Source organism: Topomyia yanbarensis, chromosome 3 (assembly GCF_030247195.1).
Source record: "Topomyia yanbarensis strain Yona2022 chromosome 3, ASM3024719v1, whole genome shotgun sequence".
Taxonomy (NCBI): Eukaryota; Metazoa; Arthropoda; class Insecta; order Diptera; family Culicidae; genus Topomyia; species Topomyia yanbarensis.
In genome coordinates this window covers 44718865-44736128 of record NC_080672.1, presented here as the reverse complement: position 1 = coordinate 44736128, position 17264 = coordinate 44718865, and the positions used below count along the sequence as shown (strand labels likewise).

The following is a 17264-nucleotide window of genomic DNA, read 5'->3' as shown; positions in this document are numbered from 1 at the left end:
AGAGTTGATAGTGATAGAGAACTCACTCTCTTTTAGCATCTAAACCATACTCATTTAAAATTTAGTATTAGATTCACGGTCCGCGTGATCATCACACGCGAATATGCGAATGGACATCCGATTTTAGAATCGAATTTATACATTCGAAGTGACACGCTAGCACACGCGACATACAAACATCCACGCAACAAACAAACGCCCACGCGGTCGAACACGATAACATACAAACGCCCGAGCCCTTCGCGATGGTACACAAAGACAAACATACAATCGCGATTATGCACGCACAATTACGCCCAAGATTACGCAAACACAAAAACGTCCCTATGATCTAGTGCACCCTACAGCACTTCCAATCCGATTAACGCGGTTTCAAGCTCACACAAATAAACGCTCATTCCGACGCGATCGTAAAGTCCGTACGCCCGCTCAACTGAACCGTATACTCGATATCACAATCAGAATCATAGCCCGCTGCAATTGGACTGAAGCAGTGTTTTAGTGGGTGACATTTCCCGTCTCGTCTGCAATTGTAATAAGTGATCTGATGGGGAGACTTTCCGTGAGCCCAGCTCGACAGCTCCAGTAGGACAACTCTCGAAAAAGAAAGGACGAAAACAAAATTTAAGAAGAGAATAGTATTCTGCAATAAAATTATAAGACGGTCTGGTCAAAGAACGTAATAAAATTATGTTTTTGTCTGCCAGTTAGTATGAAATTTAAAAACATATTTAAAGCTGTTGCAAGAAAAACATTTTTACCAATTACTGCTCCGCGATGCAACCACATTAAATATGTTTCCATTCTGTTCAGACTTTCGTTGCCAAAAAATTAAAGTTGTTAAAATATGAGTTTTTTTGTAGTTTTAGCAATTCATATAAATTTTTATTTTTTGAAAAATTCACTTTTTATTCACCGTTTGTTTTTTTTCTGCAAAGAAGAGAGTGTTGGAGAGTTTTGCTGTGCAAAATACAGATCTCGATCAATATATTTTTTAAAATGGTGCCTGCCAAAACTCTTAGGCCCTTTTAAAGTATTGCTCTTGAATCAAAATACTTTGCTTTGCCGTGAAAAATGCTCAGATCCCGTTCTCTCGAACTCGTTCGATGGTCGTTCGTGATTTTATATATTTTTGAGTGAATCTTGGAGGAATTACTATATTGTAGAATCTGACGGGAAGTGCTGAACAACAGTCGCTGTATCCAGTATATTTTCTATTTCAGTTCGAATCAACGCCATGAACGAAAAAATTTATCTTATATCCGGTTTGCATTGCCTGAAGAACAAAGGAAACTGTAACTTAAATTCTTGCCGAAGTGATTGTTTAGTGTCAAGACGTGTGCATATGAAGAACTAAAGTGGAAATCTGGTCAAACAACGTGACTTCGAGTCTTTTCGTATTAACCCGAGTTTTTGGAATATTTACATACAGGTCTCACAGCTTAGGCTTACGAAAGTCATCTCTATCCAATACCATCATATCAGGCATTCAATGATGATAATTTTCGATAGATTTCGCCAGGCAAATAAAATCATTTTTGCATTTTTTGCATTTTTGAAAATCTACAACATGTTGCGATACGAACAGGATGATGATTTCCGTCATTATGGCACAGAAAAAAACTGGATTTATCCAACCCTTTTGAAATACTTATATTCATTGAGTTATAAAGATTTTCGATATTAAAATTGAATCAGACACCGATTTCCGTCATATACTGGTCATTCTGAAAATACTAATTTTAAGGGGCATGAAGAATTTCGCTCTACCGAAAATAACCATTTTGTATTTTGAAATGGCGTCAGGTATCGATTGCCGTCATCTACTCGTCAATCCCATTCCAATATAGGTGGGAAATAAAGTCCATTGTTCAATCGGAAGTCGTATTGAACTTAGGGCGATGAGCCTGCAAGATTATGCAGATAGTAAAAACCGATTTAATCCATCTAACAGTGAGATGAGACATTTCTTACACATATAACTGTTGGATCATTAATTGTTTTTCAGAACTCACGTGAAGTTGACACCCAATTAAAAATGAAATGAACACAATTTTGAGTCAAACCTCGAATAAACTGAATATACAGTAAGTAAAATAATTAAAGACCCTCGTTCTTTTCTATTTAATCCCATTACCACTACTCGACTGCTGCACTTTATTACGACAACAATCTTATTTAGTTTTTCATTTATTAGCTTTGAAACGGTAAATCAAAAATTTATGAAATATGCTCATCGTCCAATACAACAAACCTTTCCTATGTACAAAAATACTGGTACGATAAAGGGGTGTCTTTAATTTTTTTTACATACTGTGTTATAGAAGTTCAATAAAACAAGTAAAATTTAAAAAAAATAATAAAGCAAAGAAATGACAATAAGTTCATGAAACGAATAAAAATAATGACTGAAGAGAATTAATAGAATTGATAAAACTAATAAAAGGAAGAAACTGTATAAAATATATTAACTGGAAAAAATAAGAAAATGAATGAAATGAATAATAGGGATCAACGTCCATGGTGAGACAATGAGACTTTGTCAGCATCTGGTTGTACAGTTTCCCGGACCGTGACTTTCCCACCGTATTTTGCCGTTTGTCCCAATTTGGAGCCTTCTGCCCATTTGTCCGTATGGAATCCCTGCCGGTCCTTGGCTCTCAGAACAAAAGACTTGGACAGATTGAACGTTTTGGTCACATCCCTGACCGACGCATTGGGATTCACGCTTGTGATCCTTATCATCAATAAAACATCCATTCTGACCGCATTTATCCTTCCGTTCGATGCTCAGAGTTTGGTAGTTACGTTTAATCACACGACTCACCGTTGACTGTACGACTCCGAGTTCAAGATTTTTCAGGTGCTTGTGCAAAATCAATTCGATACGTTGCTTTTCGGGTGACGCCATTTTTTCAAATTTTCAAAAAAATGGCGGCGATAAAAATACAGCGTAAGCTATACACTCTAATCTACTTCTACCCAAATTTTCAAGAAAAAATACCCAATGGATTAAGTTTTATTTTTTTGTCTTTCGAATTCATCTCGTCAGTAACTAGCACCAACTGGGTGTTTAGTTAGACGATGTATCTACACTAGTACCCCATTTAGCACTAATTAGCTACAAACAAATCCACGTAGTTCACACGACACATGTGAATGTTCAAAGCAACTAACTTGTCCCGAGTGATGTTAGATACATCGTCTAACTAGACACCCAGTTGGTGCTAGTTACTGACGATATAAATTCGCAACACAAAAAAAACCTAATTTAAGTTAGGTTTTGTTTTCAGTTATAAAACCACCTCATCTATGATAATGTTTTATTTAGCACTTGCTAAACCAAATCTTAACAATAGGACTGGCGATGTTCTAAACAATAAAAGTTGTTATGTGCCTTAAAACAATTTGACACGTGCTAAGCAATAGAAATTGGAAGGTGTTTTTGTTTAAACAACTAACTACTACTATTAAAACATTTTCGAATTTTCTTGTTCCAAGTATTTTGTTTTAAAATGGCATTTAAAGTACAAAATACATTTAAAGGTGCAATTGTGCCTTTCTCATTTGTCCAAACTACGATTCCAAGGCTGGTTATGTTCAATACAATGATGGAAATGTATATTACATATTCAGTACGATTTACACATACATACAGTAAATCGACAGGCAATTTCTTGAGATACTATGTGTCGACACTGAAACATCGCTTGAAACAAGCGGCGGATCAAGGAGAAAGATCCGGGGGATGCGGACCGTGCCGAAAATTTTCAACTTGTTAAGAAATTTTAAAGTAGTTTAAATTTTAAGGTAGCAACCCCTTATTGCATACTCCTACCTAAGCCTTTATAGGTCAAAAAAATTGATTAGGTTGACGATTTTTGGAGTGATTGCATCCTTTCTATATGAGAAAGGCAAAAATGCGCCAAAGTCCAAAAAATTCAATATTCGTCAAATTTTTTTTTTGAGATTTCATCAAATCTCAACGTGCATTTTAAAGTCATTTGGTATCAAAAGTGGAAATTCCATTTTGAAATTTTCCCTTACTCCTCCCTTTTGAGAATTTTTCATTTCAGTTTATATGGGAATTTGCTGTGTGGTCGCACTCTTCAACCCGTAACTCCGGAACCGGAAATTCAATCAATAAAAAATTCAACAGCTGCCGATGGGAAGGTTGCACCTTTCATTTGAGACTAAATTTATGCAAATTGATCCAGCCATCTCTGAGATACAAAGTTGTCATTTTTTTACACATACACACATACACACACAGACATTTTCCGATCTCGACGAACTGAATCGAATGGCATATGACACTCGGCCCTCCGGGGCGGGATTTGGTTAACGATTTTTAGAGTGATTGCATAACCTTTCGATATAAGAAAGGCAAAAAAGTATTTTTGACTGCAAATAGTATAAATCAGCAATTCTCAATCTGGGGTCCGCGGACCCCCAGGGGGCCTCGAAGCAGTTACCAGGGGTCCGCGAAGAAAATTATTTATCTCGGAAGGACCTTTTTTGTAACAGACTGAAAATAATATTTGGATAGCATCAAAATGGATGTTAAGCTGCGGGGGTCCGCAACAACCCTGAGTAATTACGAAGGGGTCCGCGGGACACAAAAGGTTGAGAACCGCTGGAATAAATTATAAAAATATATTAAAAGTTGTTAGGAAAACATTGTTTGTTAACAGCTTTTCCATGATCCAAATACACTAAAAAATATTTTTACCTCTTTAAACCGGTAATCATTTGACTGTGGACTGTAGACTGTATTTTTACTAAATGCATTTTGATTTAATATGACACTTGAAATCATATTCCGTAATAAAATTACAGTTTTGTATGTCAATTAGTATGAAATTTAACAACATGTATGAAGTTATTGTTGGAAAACTTTTTTAGTGATAAGTTCTCCGCATTGCAAAAAATCACTCATTTTTAAATTCTCATAGCCTCCCCCCTTTCTTATTGTGACAAATGTCAAAGAAAGCTCAGATGCCAAATTTCACATCATTTGGACAATTTTAGACCCCCGCTCACTTCGCTTAAAGTTTTTGTAATTGGTACTATGTGAAAATATTCACGAAAAATATATTTAATGCTATGCTACGGAGCAGAAAAATTATTGAAAATAGGAGATTTTGGCGAAATGACCCAGTACCCCACTTTCCCGTTATCTTCGAGAAACAGAAATATGTTCATTCAAATACCATGGTTATTTCCTTTAAAAAGAGGTATTAATTGAAATTTTCTGAGTGCTACTTCAAAAGAAATAGCATTTAATATATTTTAGTCCATATTTTCCCATAGTACCAATTTCAAAAACTACAAGCGAAATGGGCGGGGCTCTAAAATTGTCCAAATGATGTGAAATTTGGCATCTGAGCTTACTTTGACATTTAGTTCACAATAAGAAAGCTGGGGGGGGACGTTGAGAATTAAAAATTAAATAGTTTCCGTCCGGCAAACACATTCGAAATGTTTCTTCTCTCATTAGGTTTTTGTTGAGAAAAAATATAAAAAAATAAAAAATGGATTCTTTTGCTATTTAAATTTTCAACAAAATTTTTTGTTTCTGTGAAACTTGGTACATTTTTTCAGTGTAATTTTTTTTCGTGCAAAACTGTTCATTCTCTATAACTCGTTTTCAGATAGTTTTGGTGTATAAAATATGGCAATCGAACATTTTTTTTAAACAATGCACTCAAAAACGTCTAGGCCTTTTTAAAAAATTGCTATTGTATCAAACTGTTGCAATTGCCAAAGAAAATCATGGAGATTCATTAATCGAACACTACTGCAAAGTTTTGTTCGAATCGACGATGGTGATATTTTGTGGTCGGCGGGAGATGAAACGTACCAAAATTGTTTTGGGATTACCCAGTTTTTGGATATTTTTCGGGAAATATGCAATTTTTCTCAAAAAATCTTACGTACTTCTTTGTAAAGCTAATCAATAACAATAACAATCATTGAGTTTTGTTCGATATGCACTTTAACTACATTTTTGCGCCTGGAGATGGAACGTACCAACATAGTTTTGGAATTTTCCAGTTTTTAACCATTTCCAGGAAATATTCGTAATTTTTAAAAGGATGCAGTACTAAATTTTGGATAGGCCTAATATCAAGTTAACTTTGTTAATTGGATGGTTGTTATAGTGTTTGTGATTGTTTTCTAACATTATATTTAATTCTACGTTTATTTGATCTTCATTATCCTTTCGGAGGCGACGCGTCGTCGATGGTGAACTAAATAAAATAATTATTTTCTGAAAAGTTAATCACAAGTTACTTAAGTGTAAAGTTTTATATATGAAATTGATATAGAATTTCCTTAGTAATCAAACTACGTTGATAAAAATAGCATATAATATACTTGGAAAAAGTTTTTTAGCTATTTATACTTAAATTTTTGGTGCGTAGAAAACTGACCACAGATTCGTTAGGAACGCAGTTGGTACATCACTTTTTCGCGAATACCGCATTTCCTAAACGAGTATTCGTCAAAATCAACGCCAATCGCCATTTTGATTCGCCATATTGTGCCTGCTGGATAGATTAACATCATGTGTCCTACCAGAGGACGCAAAACAATTTATTTGTCACGGGTGAACCAGAAACATCTTTAAGCATAAATACGTTAGGTATACTGACGTGTTAGGCATAAAGGCATTAAGCATAATTAAAGTGATACATAACATACCTTAGGCATAATTGACGATTGACGCTAAGCATAAATTATCATGTATCTGCACCACTTAAAGAAACAAATGTTTTTTCGGCGATGAAGTAAAAGCGTGAATCTTATAAAATTACGCTGAAATCTGACCAATCTCGATCTAAATTTTATGTATAAAACTATAAAGTTGAACAGATCCCAACTCAAATGAAAGAAGCAGTCTAAACAGTCTTAACTCACAGCTTGTGTTAATTACTCGATATACAACCAATAAATTGCACATACATTGATCCCGAGCAGGCATTGCATTTATCGCTCATATGAGTAAATGCGTCCGGATAATTTGCTACTGGGACAAAAAAACTCACATTTTCACACGAAAAGTTATTGGCACTCACATAACTTCTCCAGATTAAATACAACGTGTTATTTCTCCGGATAAATTAAACCGTCGGAGAATGAGCGAATGAGTTTATCACGGTATCCTTCTTGCGCTCGCTGCCTTGCTGTCGCTATTCCAAAATACGAAAAAAAACAAGTTTATCGTACTTCTTTGCCGCCTTTCTTTGAAATTAAATGTACATTTTGACGCTTTTATTGATTTCCACGGAATTAAAATATTAATGCCTTCTCCGGTGAGAAGGAAAAAGTCAAATAGATTTTATCAGGAAAATTATTCACACGCTATTTGGTCGGTGTTAGGTCAGACCGGACTAAGTGACAGTGCATTGATTTCGAGGAAAACGCGTTTAAAGTTTGAATCGCAGCATCCTTTACATTATAATTGGAAAATAATTTTTACCATAATTCTTGTTTATTGTTTCATATTTCAAATCCGGTAAAAGTGGAATGTAGATGAAGAAATTCTTTATCCAGTGCTATCATTAACTCATTTTTTGATGTTTTGCGACTTGGTCCGGTCTGACTTAACATCGGCCATTTGTGGAGACGGACAATCTTGCGACTCATCTTATCTCGGAAAAGTTGGACATCGGATAAGCTTCTTCTCGCTTGAGTGAGAGAGAATTACAATGCCTGATCCCGAGAAACAGCATTATAACAGAACTAGAGTGAAACTCGCGTGTAAAAGACAAGCGAAACGAATCTTTGAATCATCGTTTGCCATCCTTTCACCCTCTCATATAAGCAAAAGAGATACGTTAAAAATGACATAATACACATTTTCAATTTTGGGATTCTATGAGAACTTGAAGTATTTTGGAAAGGGCGCCAATTGTTATGTTCCCTCCCAGATAGCTTTAACCCTGATCATTACAAGAATATATCCATTGAACCGAATAATATAGGAGGCAACCATTGACATATTTGTATACTCGTGGATTGAAAAATATTGAAATTTCTCATTCTTTATTTCATGAGCTGTTATGCAGATATTTTCTTCCTGGTCAATTGCAATTTGCATGCAGATTGGCCTAGCTACTCTTCCTTTACATGTCTCGTAGAATGTATAACATGAGTTTTGATTGCGATCATAAATACAACTCGTTCGTTTTCATTAAATTAAATATATTAATGGAACTTCTTTTTTAAGTACAACTTCAAAATATATTGTTCACATTTCGTCACTGTTGTGTTATGACAAAATTCTTCGAGAAACTACATTTTTCAAAGTTTGGGATATAATATCTCGAAAATGATAAATAGTGGAAACATTTCGAAGAAGACAATCGATGGTTCTATCTATTTTGTTTAAGGCACTCAATTTTTGCTTAGATCGGTTGACTTTGGTGAGAGTTTTGGCATAAAAACTAAACAAATGTATTCATCTTCTCGCAATACGCGCAATCACAGTGTGTGGAATCAAGTTTCTCAGACATGTTTACATAAAAAACAGATAAAACTTCAATATAATTTAAGCCAATTCTGAGATACAACGTTCTTACGTAAAAAAAACGCAATTTCTCATGTCGTGTTTCGCAACATCTCATTAACCATGCAGAAATTCTGAAAACGCCACTTTTTAGTGATTTTCCAATCAAGCATCGTGGCATATCTAAGTCCCTTTCCTTCAAAATGGCTTTTATCAAAAGAAACCACCACAGCCAGTGACTAATTGATACAATTATACATGGGTTTATACTTTACACCAAACAGATAGCGACAAGCATAACTAACAGGAAAATTTTCATTTAGCATTCTGCTCATATTAACCTACCTCTAGCTTCCGGAATGAAGGTTACATTATACTCCTGGCGCAGAGCATCAACATCATAAACCACTTGGAGGTGATAGGAACCGACACAGTATGCCCATTCGTCTGGCAATTCCCATCTCACCCACACCTCGCCGGAATCACTTTCATACAGTTCCAATCGACGCACTCTGCCCATCGGTTCCTCCCGGATGGTAACACTTTCAATCACTTGCGACCTTATCTCCCCTTCCACATCGATTAGCTCGATGGTAAACAGATACGTTCGACAGGCATCCAAACGGTCGAAGGTGGCACTATTTTCATTGGGCGCAAGCGTAACACTTTCGTTCGGATAGGAAATCCTGTATTCCTTTACACATTCACCGTGTAGAGCAGGTTTCTGCCATTTTAACACTACCTTTCGTCCCGGTTTGTTGTCAACGATCGTCTCTTCTATCTCTATTGGTGCTATCGTTGCCATTTTGAAACTTTGCACAGATGGCACTCCACCGAATCCGGACTCGTATATTGGTGTAACGGAAATGATACGTTTGGCACATTTTTCCATCGGGTCGAGTAACGGGTATGATAATTCTGTAGTTAAATTTTCTTTATTCGGAAAGAAGTAATCTTCTGTGGATGTGTCTTTCAACGGAATCACTTGAACAATTCGAAATTTTTCCACACATTCTAACCCATCGGTTGGGAACGTCCAATAAATGCGGTCTAACTGCAGTGTAATATTGCTCATCACGTGTCGACGATTGTCTAATTCAACGACTTGTCGAACTGTACGTCCGTTTCGTAAATAAGCTTGTACCTCGATAAGCTCACTATGACACATTTTCAACTCCGGAATTACCACAAACTCGTCTGGTTTCACCGTTCGTTCTAGCCGTGCGCCAATAACTGTGACATTTTTCACGCAGTTGACTGCTTCCGGAACAAAGTCCCAGTTGATTTGTGCTTCAAACCATGATCGATAATCAACGCTAACATTCATCACTTTAATGGCAATCTCTTCAGCAGGACCGAAAGCACCTTGTGAAGTTGCAATCCGAACAGTTGCAAAGAACTGCTCACACTGAGGAAGATTCACGAAAGTATAGGAACTGGATTCCTTGCTGACCGTGGCAATGCTGGCTCCATTGGTAATTTCGATGAATTCTATGCAATGTTGGAGGGTGGCGTTCAGCGTCCAGCTTACTTCTACGGCAGTTTCAGAGATTAAATCCGCCCTTAGATTTTCAACCGAAGCTATAAGAGAAAAAAATTGTTGTTATTAGAGATTTCTTCATTGAATACTTTACGGTGACGTCACAAATGAACGGAATGTTCATTTTTGACAGTTCGCTTGTACTGTTTACATAGACTTAGAAAAATTCTTTACGATTTGCTTCTAGCGAATCTAGTCGTCCACATTTTTTTCTAAGTCCATGTAAACAGTACAAGCGAACTGTCAAGAAAAGTGAGGTTAACTGTATCTGTAAAGAACCTAATTGCAGGTGGGTTTATTCGGCTATACCGGTTGCTTCGACCGTCGGTTTCGGTAAAACACTTTCTGTCAATGCGATCAATATCATCGGGAAAACTGTCTTCCAATGCTTTGGCACTAAACAACAGTTGCACTACTTCATATGACACTCGTGGAATTTTCTGTTACCGGAGGAAACAATGGACGGCGCCGATGGTTGGGTGGTAAGCGTGACCGCCACCCACCCCAGTTGGTCTGGGTTCAATCCCAATCGAGGTCGTTGAGATTTTTCAGAGGTGAGAAAAATCTGAGGTCACGCCTTCCTTCGGAAGGGAAGTAAAGCTGTTGGTCCCCGGTCCATGAGTTGATGGGTCGATATCCAATCCAGATAGTGGGAGTGTCACCTCTCTGGCGTCAGTGTTTGGCCTCGTAGCGGAAATAGGCCGACGGAAAATAAACAGAATTGGAAGAAGAAAGAAGAAGAAGAGGAAACAATGCTTTTGGGTACAAAGATAAACATTATATATTTGCTATAAAGTGTACCCTTGTGCACAAAAACAGTATTTCCTCCATGACTAAAAATCCTGAGTATCAAATGTAGCAGCGCATTCAATGTTTAGCGCCTAAGCATGGTCAACGTAACAGTTAATATCGACTGAAACCAACAGTCAAAACATTTTAACATTACAAAAAGTAATGTTCCATAATATTTCACCGACTGTACAGCTGAATAAAGACTCCTGGAATAACAACAGAGTCTTCATTCCTATGAAAACGGGCGGTCGACACTAGCAGGCATGCGTCTCCATCGAATGTTGAATCGACTTACCCATTGAACAAAGATCCGTATAGTTCAATAGATCAACAGTTGTGCCACTAGATCCAGTTTCTTCGGTAAAGGCATCATCATCCGTGACCTTGAGTGCCACGAAATCCGCAAAGGTCACCAATATCAACAGGAAGAACTTTTTACTTCCAACCGCAAGCATTACTAAGTACTATCGCGCTATTTTATTGTCACTAATCAATACGGATTGTCCCAAACTCATCATGTTCACCTGTTGTGTAGTGAATCGATCAACCACTAGATTCAGTTTCTGATGCAGCTACCCAGTACATCTATGCGTTATGATGTCACAAAACAAGCACACTAATCAACGGTAAACTCACTGAATCTCAAAGCAAATCATTCGACGACCATAGTGACAGCAATAACTTATTTTACAACAGCTACCCTTTTGCACCCGCGGCCTGTGAAAAACCCGTGAGGTTACACCATAAAGTTATAAAGCAGATTAGTTTTAAATTAGCTAGACAAACAGTTTCCTGTGTAAAAAGCGAACAGCCATTCCGGGTCCATTAAACAATAGAAGCATCGATAAAACGGGGGTGACACAGATAACGAAACGTAATGCAAAATCGGAAAGCCGAGCTCGTACTATCAAAATGCACATTAGACATCGGATGGGAATAATCTTCCGGTAGCAATTACTCTTTGAAACCAATTACTTCTTCAACAACCCATTTAAAAGCTTTGTTAAAATTTTGACAAGTATTATCAGCAAATGAAATGTTGTGCTCGAAAAGGGTGCTGATAGGTGACAGTTAGGTTATCAATGGGGATTTTATAGGCATTCAACGAACAAGACATCAAGTAGCTTGAATTGTACAGGTATCAGCTCGTATAGAGCGTGTTGACTGATAAGACGTTTGGTGTGTCATGGTGCGCTGTATTGATAGAAATCTATCCCAGATTACCCACAACATTCGATGTTCCACAGGTTCCAATCACACAATAGAATTTAAAACACAACTTCCTAGACATTATGTTTCAAAACTGTCCAATGGGGGTTTTTTGTCGGTCCGGCGGCCTTTAGTGTGGTATCCGGCGACAGAAATCTCTCGAAGTATTTCGGCAAAGAATTGACCCACTGGGTTTCTGTTCCCATGTTGTAATAGGTGACTGAAAACAAGAGTCCTCAAGGCAAGGTGATTTTTTATGTTTCGAATTCATCTCGTCAGTAACAAGCACCATCTGGGTGTCTAGTTAGGCGATGTATCCAAACTAATACCCAAATTAGCACTAGTTTGATACAAAAAATTCCAAACAGTTCACACGCCATAGGTGAACGTCAAAAGCAACTGACTTGTCCCGGGAAGCAAATGCAGAAGCTCTGGTTTGCTGATGAGAAAGCGAAAACGAGCTCTTGTCTTATGGGTAGGGAGTAAAACCTTTTTTTGAGTCTAACTAGTGCTAACTTGTAGTACTAGTTTAAATACATCGTCTAACTAGACACCGGAATGTACTGATGATTAAATGTGTAGTGCTGTATGGTTAGAGTACCAAAAAATAGATCTACAGCATAAACGTACAGCAACTATGAATCTACCCGCCTTGTGCAGAAAGGAAACGCTCTCATAGCTTTGGTTCAAGAACCGTATTTCTATAAAGTAAACTTCTGTGTTGGAAATCTACTTAATCCAATCTTCGTAGCTTTCAACAGAAATTACATGACAAATCCACTTAAAATGCCTCGTGCATGTATACTTGCGAATAGTGCTATTGATGCATGTCTTATATCCTACCTCACAACTCGCGATATTTGTGCTGTCACGGTCAATATGACCGTTGATAACATAAACAGGAAGTACGTCTATTGTTCGGCATATTTGCGGCATAATGAATCATTACCTTCTGATGAGTTCAAAAAGGTTGTATCATACCGTGACAGAAATGGGCTTCCTCTCATAATCGGCAGTGATGCAAAAGCCGACCACATAATTTGGGGCAGCTCAGGTATCAATTTCAAAGGCACCGGATTGATGCAATAATTCAGTAGTACAAATCTACATTTACTAAATGTAGAAAATCGCCAAACATTTGCACGAGCTGGCAGAGAAGAGGTGTTAGATATAACTCTCTGCTCTGACGATATTACGCATGAGTTTGCAAACTGAATCGTATCCAACGAGCTAGAACCATCGTTTTCTGATCATAATTACATCGTCTTTGATCATTTAATCGTCTCGCTAGATATTGTTACATATCGTAATCCCAAATCTACGAACTGGAACCTCTACGTAGAAGGCTGCGACTAGGTTTCTTGGGTATTTTCCGGCGATTGAATCTGCAAGTGACTTGGATGAGGTCGTCGATAAAACAAACTCACTTTTAGTAGCAGCATACCGAAAAGCTTGTCCGCTTCGAGTTCGACTCAAAAAGTTATGCAGAAACCCCGCACAAATGTCTCAAGTTTCAACGAGACTAGTAGATTAAATAAGTTACTTTCTAAATTGAAAGACTTTCATGTCAGTTCGATTAGAACTGCTAATGTTGAATACTCATCAGACGAAGATGTAGTACTCAACTGTCTTTTTGACACATCCTCCCCAGGCTATACGGAGCCATCACTGGCGACTGCCCCTGAGTTATGTCAGGTAGATCTGATTCTTGGACATTTGCTCGTAGAATTGTGACAACCGAATCGATCAAATAGGCAATTGAAAATATTGCTCCGTATAAGTCTCCGGAAAAAGATGGAATTATTCTAGTTCTACGTCAAAGAGGATCTCCAAACAGTGGAACGTTCAAACGATCACTACATTCGGGATGTTAGCTAGGACACGCACTCCCTGCATACAATGCAACATGCATATCAGCGGGGGAAAACTACTACCACCCTGTCACACAATGTTGTCTACAACATTTAAAACAGCTTCTTTCCAAAAGCAATCAAACTTAGCAGTTTTTCTTGATGTTGAAGGTGCTTTTGACTAAGTACCTTCATCTATCACGAACTGGATACACGCAATGCTTAGCAACCGATATCTGTGCCCATCGTTAATACAAGTAGAGATAAGGAAACTGAGTAGCTGTGGATATCCTCGAAGTGCTGTGCTGTCACCTTTTCTATGGGATCACTTTGTCGCCGATGGGTTGTTGAGAATACTTGATGAACTTGGTTTTTTGAAGTAGAATGCTTCTAACGTTTCAATATAGGGGTCCCGTTTCAATTTTCTGCCGGAATTTTACCCGATTTTTTAAACGTGAATATCTGCCGTTGGAATGGAAAAATAAGATTATTAGGGTATCGGATTGGAAATATGTACAGCAATTTTGTATCCAATTCGGTAGTATGTACAATAGAGTGGCTCGCGGTTGTATGAGAAAACTTCAAAATGATTTAAACTAGCGGGCACAGCACTTTTTGATTTTCTTTTGTGGTCCCAAATGCCTGTGCAAAATTTGGTAGCGGTTGGTTGCTTCCCGGGTTTGCGCATTGCATTCAAAGTTTGCATAGGATTTTATATGGGGAAATCAATTATTTTGCATTTACGTTAATAAAGATCGCTATTTCACAAAATATGAAAAACCAGCTTTTTAAAACTATAGCTCAAACCTTGGTTAACAACTTTGTCAAAGACCGTAACTAGCTACGAGTATACAAGCCACACTCACTCTTTTCATTTTCTGACTACGTCTATATTATTCAGCATATTCATTCTGAACATTTCATTCAAAGGTACCAAGTCTCTGCGATGATTATATTCTCATTTATTTAAGTTTAAAGTATCGGTGTCATGGTGTACTGGCAGTGTTGGAAGAAATAATGCATTTCTGCATTTGGATTGTACCACCAGTTTTAAAATCGTTATAACTATTTTTTGAAAACTCGTAGCTAGTTACTCTCTTCGACAAAATTGTTAACCAAGGTTTGAATTATAGTTTTATAAAGCTGGTTTATCATATTGAATGAAATAGCGATTTTTATTAACGTAAATGCAAAATAATTGATTTCCCCGTATAAAATCATATACAAACTTTGAATGCAATGCGCAAACCCGGGAAGCAACCGACCGCTCCCAAACTTTGCACAGGCATTTGGGACCACAAAAGAAACTGAAAAAGTGCTGTGCTGAAAAATGTCATATTCGAGCCACTCTAATGTACAATGACTAAAAATGGCGAAAATAATGGAATTTATGAAAGTAGTCATTATCTGCTCCCTGATTGGTCGGTACAATTCGCTTAAAAAGCAAGCGCTGCTGGGGCCGCCTCTTTTTTGTCGAATGAACTGCGACGCGTATAAAAAGGGAACACGAGAAAAATTCGTTAGTTTGTGTTCTGACGTTGTAAGCGTAGCAGCTGCTGCGTTTCATGTCAGCTCATATTCTTCGACGGTAGGTAGAGGCGCTGATAGAATTTCATTCTAATCATGAAATGACGTGCTAGTTTCACTCTCATTAAATGCTCTTTTCAGGGTTACCGTATGAGGATAAATATGTTGGAATATTTTAGGTTTCGATGTACGTGTACCGATATTTCATTATTTCCATTGTATTCTACTTCACTCCGGTTATGTCTCTGACATTACCCACTCATCTTTTTTATTTGCTGCAGCAAGCCTTAGGGAACATTCATAAATAGCGTAACGCAAAAATTGCCCAAAATTGACCCCACGTAACAAATTGTCACAAATTTATCTATCCTCCCTCCCCTATTACGTGACAAATCATTAAAAAAATCTTCAGTGAAAGCATGTTTCGTAACGTTCTAGCTCACTCCCCCTCCTATTTGTCACAATATGTCACAAATTGACGTCCCCCTTCTCCCCTAAACGCATTGCGTAATTTATGAATGGTGATTATGTGTTGTTGAACTATGGTTTTCTCATGTTGGACTATCAGTTAATACATATAACTATAAGAATATAATTTTACAACCGGAGCTCGCCCGTTACATTTCTTTGACTTTCAAATTATTGTTGCAGATCAAGTTAAGTACGTTGGGGTTAATTCTTGACACAAAACTAAATTGGTCAGCTCATATCGATTTCAGAATAAAGTAAGCTTGCATGGCATTCCGCCAATGTAGATGGGCTTTCGGCAAATCTTAGACCAATCCCATTAGCTTGGTCAATACTGAACCGTATTCCAAGCAGAAATCTTCGCGATTCTGTGTGGCGTTCAATCAGCACTTCAACAGTAAGGCTGCCCTGAAAGCACTTAGTTCGGCAGATTCGAGATCGAAATTAGTAACCGCATGTCGAACTCAAATCGAAGAACTTAGCATTTCAAATCCTGTCTACCTTCTATGGGTACCCGGTCATTCCGGTATTACTAAAAATGAATGAACGGATGAATTAGTTAGAGCTGCCGCTGCGACTTCCTTCGATAAGTTGGATGAAGCACAAGATACGCTACATCCGAACATGCCAAACATTGACATAGCGTGCAAACTTGCGATCAAACAAAGACTTTTCTGCCGGATGAGTGTCCGAAAATTAGCAGCAGAATGGGAATATTCTAGTCAGGGCACTGACTGGACACAGCAAACTCAATTATCACATGGCTACTATTCAGCGTGCTGAGTATTATTCGTGTGATCAATGGGAATCTGATTATGGAACTTAGATACCAAACATAGATGAACCTTATTAAGATCTATGAAGTAAATCTTCACAGATGCCCATACATGTACCGCGACAATTTGTAGCAATACCCGTTAAACCTCTCCATAAAGTACCCTTCGCAGAAGTCCCAGCTTGTATATTTGGGATTATGATATGTAATATACAATGAAATTACAATGGCCAAATATGACTTTTAAGCTCAGTAGACGTCAAGTAATATATAAACTGATGTGTAGAGCCATCAGAGCACAGAGTTAGACCTAACACCTCTCAGACGTTAGGCGATTTACTTGATTAAAAGCAAATTCGGGCTTCATATGCATATCCATCACCATTGCACCATTAGTCAATCGCTGATTATAGTGTATGTGCAGGATGGGCTAACTCGACAACCAGTGGGACCAACGAGTCTGATGCTGCTGTCACAGTAAACAAAAGCAATAATAAACAGCTTCGCTCTCGTTCGGGCTGTGTGGAATGACGACCAAAGACAGTGTGTGTACGGCTAGCAGCCGCCGATTTTTGGAGCCAGCTCTTG

The 17264-nt window shown here is 37.7% G+C and overlaps 1 protein-coding gene across 6 annotated transcripts in view; it reads right to left on the bottom strand.

The window, feature by feature from the left end:
* The window catches only part of LOC131688525 (tyrosine-protein phosphatase 10D), a 40920-nt gene that overhangs the window by 20722 nt on the left and 2934 nt on the right, over positions 1-17264 (bottom strand). For 2 of the 6 annotated variants that reach the window (XM_058972833.1, XM_058972834.1), the window contains exons 2-3: positions 11143-11564; positions 8861-10096 (exon numbers count right to left, since the gene is read on the bottom strand). In XM_058972833.1, the coding sequence (XP_058828816.1) occupies positions 8861-10096; positions 11143-11302 (1396 nt within the window). In that variant the 5' untranslated portion in view covers positions 11303-11564. Of the gene's footprint in view, positions 1-8860; positions 10097-10364; positions 10662-11142; positions 12425-14218; positions 14506-17264 lie in introns of those variants that run through there. The other 4 variants (XM_058972835.1, XM_058972836.1, XM_058972832.1 and 1 more) reach the window with 4 other exon arrangements.